General features: G+C 47.8%; 1 protein-coding gene across 2 annotated transcripts in view; it reads left to right on the top strand.

Annotated features, from left to right (window-relative positions):
* TDRP (testis development related protein) overlaps window positions 1-1,775 on the top strand; it is a 40,685-nt gene that overhangs the window by 11,423 nt on the left and 27,487 nt on the right. The window contains exon 1 of one of the 2 annotated variants that reach the window (XM_040489784.1): window positions 1,024-1,107. The exons of the other annotated variant lie outside the window; for it this stretch is intronic. Coding sequence (XP_040345718.1) covers window positions 1,039-1,107 — 69 coding nt within the window. The 5' untranslated portion in view covers window positions 1,024-1,038. Of the gene's footprint in view, window positions 1-1,023; window positions 1,108-1,775 lie in introns of those variants that run through there. 2 annotated transcript variants of the gene reach the window in all.

Here is a 1,775-nt window from a genome sequence, read left to right as displayed (position 1 = left end):
GGCGATGTGGCCAGAGGCTCACAGAAACCTGGCCCTGTATTTCCCCCAAGAACAGGGATTTAGTAGCTGCTAATTTCAGTGTTCAAGGCCACTTTTACCGCAGCCCTACCTCAAATGATGACAATCCACAACATTTTACATTTGAGGAAACTCGTGTGGAGTTATGTAGTCACTAACAGGAATTTGAGTGCTGATTCCTCTGTGTGTGTGTGTGTGTGTGTGTGTGTGTGTGTGTACAGATATTTGTGTCCATGTATATGTATACGTATATGCATATATATACATGTATATATATATTTTTTGAGTAGGTTCCATGCTCAACATGGGGCTTGAACTCATGACCCTGAGATTCAGAGTTGCTTGCTCTACAGACTGAGCCTGCCAGGCACCCCAAGTTTATATTTTCTTGCTACACTGTTTCTCTTACCTTATTAGGATATCATAAACTTGTGATATCATTTTTCATTTTGCAAATATTGATATATTTTTTCCCTTCCCCTCTCCCAAATGTTGGCATGTTATATAAAGAAAAATTTCAGGACTTCAGAGATCAGTGCCTAGGAACTGATGAAATTGTGTTCTGGCTCAAATTCCAACGTAGCAAACCTCATAGTATCGTTTTACTTTTTGCTGTCCTGATGTTTTGTAATAACGAGTGTACTGATAGAAGTGTCGTGTGGGGGTAAGCAGCCCTCTCTGGTGGAAAGTGCCGGAACAGGGTGTCAAGAGAACTGTCATAGACACCCACACTCTTCTGCATCCACCCCTCTCCTCACTTCATTACTCACTGCGTTGTTTGAGTAGGAGGGTAGGAGTTCCTCTGGCCTGAGGGTACCGACCGAGGCCCCCCAGTGCCGGTTAGTTGGCACGGGAGGTGTGTACGAGGGAGGGAGGGGGGGAGGGCTGCCGAAGCCTCGTGCAGGAGTTTAGACAAACAGTCACGATACTTTGCAAAGAATACACGTCTCCTGAGGAGGGAGTGCGGGCGGGCTGGCGGGGTGCAGATGAAACAGGAAGGATTCCAGCGTAGCTGTTCAGATGCGAAATCAGAGCCTGAATTTTAGATTGAAGGGGAGTGAGCTGGTCAGTGAGCCTGTGCCTTGGGAGGTGAGGGTCAAGGGCTGAAGGGCAGCCGGAGGGAGCACGACAGAGATGTCACCTGTGGCTTTGGGGGCGGTAGGGGGCACGTCTGACCTCAGACTGAAGAGTCTGGCAGGTGACCTGATGAGGGGCAGAGGCTGAGTGCTCATCTTTGGTAGCACTCTGGGAAATCTGCGGCAGTGGCTCCGTTCAGAAGCCCGAATTCATCGGTCCGTAAGTTGGAACCAGGGAAAAGGGAGCGGGTAGCGAGGTGTGTTGACAAAGTCCCCGTCCAAGGGTGGGCAGGCAGATCTGGGTCCCAGGTGTTTCTAGAATTTTGTGACCTGAAGCAAATAGTCATTCTGTGTCCTGAACCCTCCCTTACTGTAAAGGGCACATAGTAAATAGTTTAAGCTTGTCTGTGGGCAAGGTGGTCTGGGTCACTTCTCAGCTTTGCCCTTGTGGCAGACAGACAGCCATTGAATATGTAAACGAATGAGTGTGGGTGTTCCAGTGAAACTTTATGTATAAAAACACCTGGGTTGGTCTGCGGGCCATTGTTTGCTAACCTCTATTTATATTTTATTGATGTGCAGTCGATATAAAATATTACACTAGTTTCTGGTGTACCATATACTGATTCAACATTTCTGTGCGTTGGGAAGTGACCCCCACTGTGAATGGAGCTCCCAGCT

Source organism: Herpailurus yagouaroundi, unplaced genomic scaffold (genome assembly GCF_014898765.1).
Source record: "Herpailurus yagouaroundi ecotype Mexico unplaced genomic scaffold, PumYag 181, whole genome shotgun sequence".
Taxonomy (NCBI): domain Eukaryota; kingdom Metazoa; phylum Chordata; class Mammalia; order Carnivora; family Felidae; genus Herpailurus; species Herpailurus yagouaroundi.
This window is presented reverse-complemented; position numbering and strand designations above follow the sequence as displayed.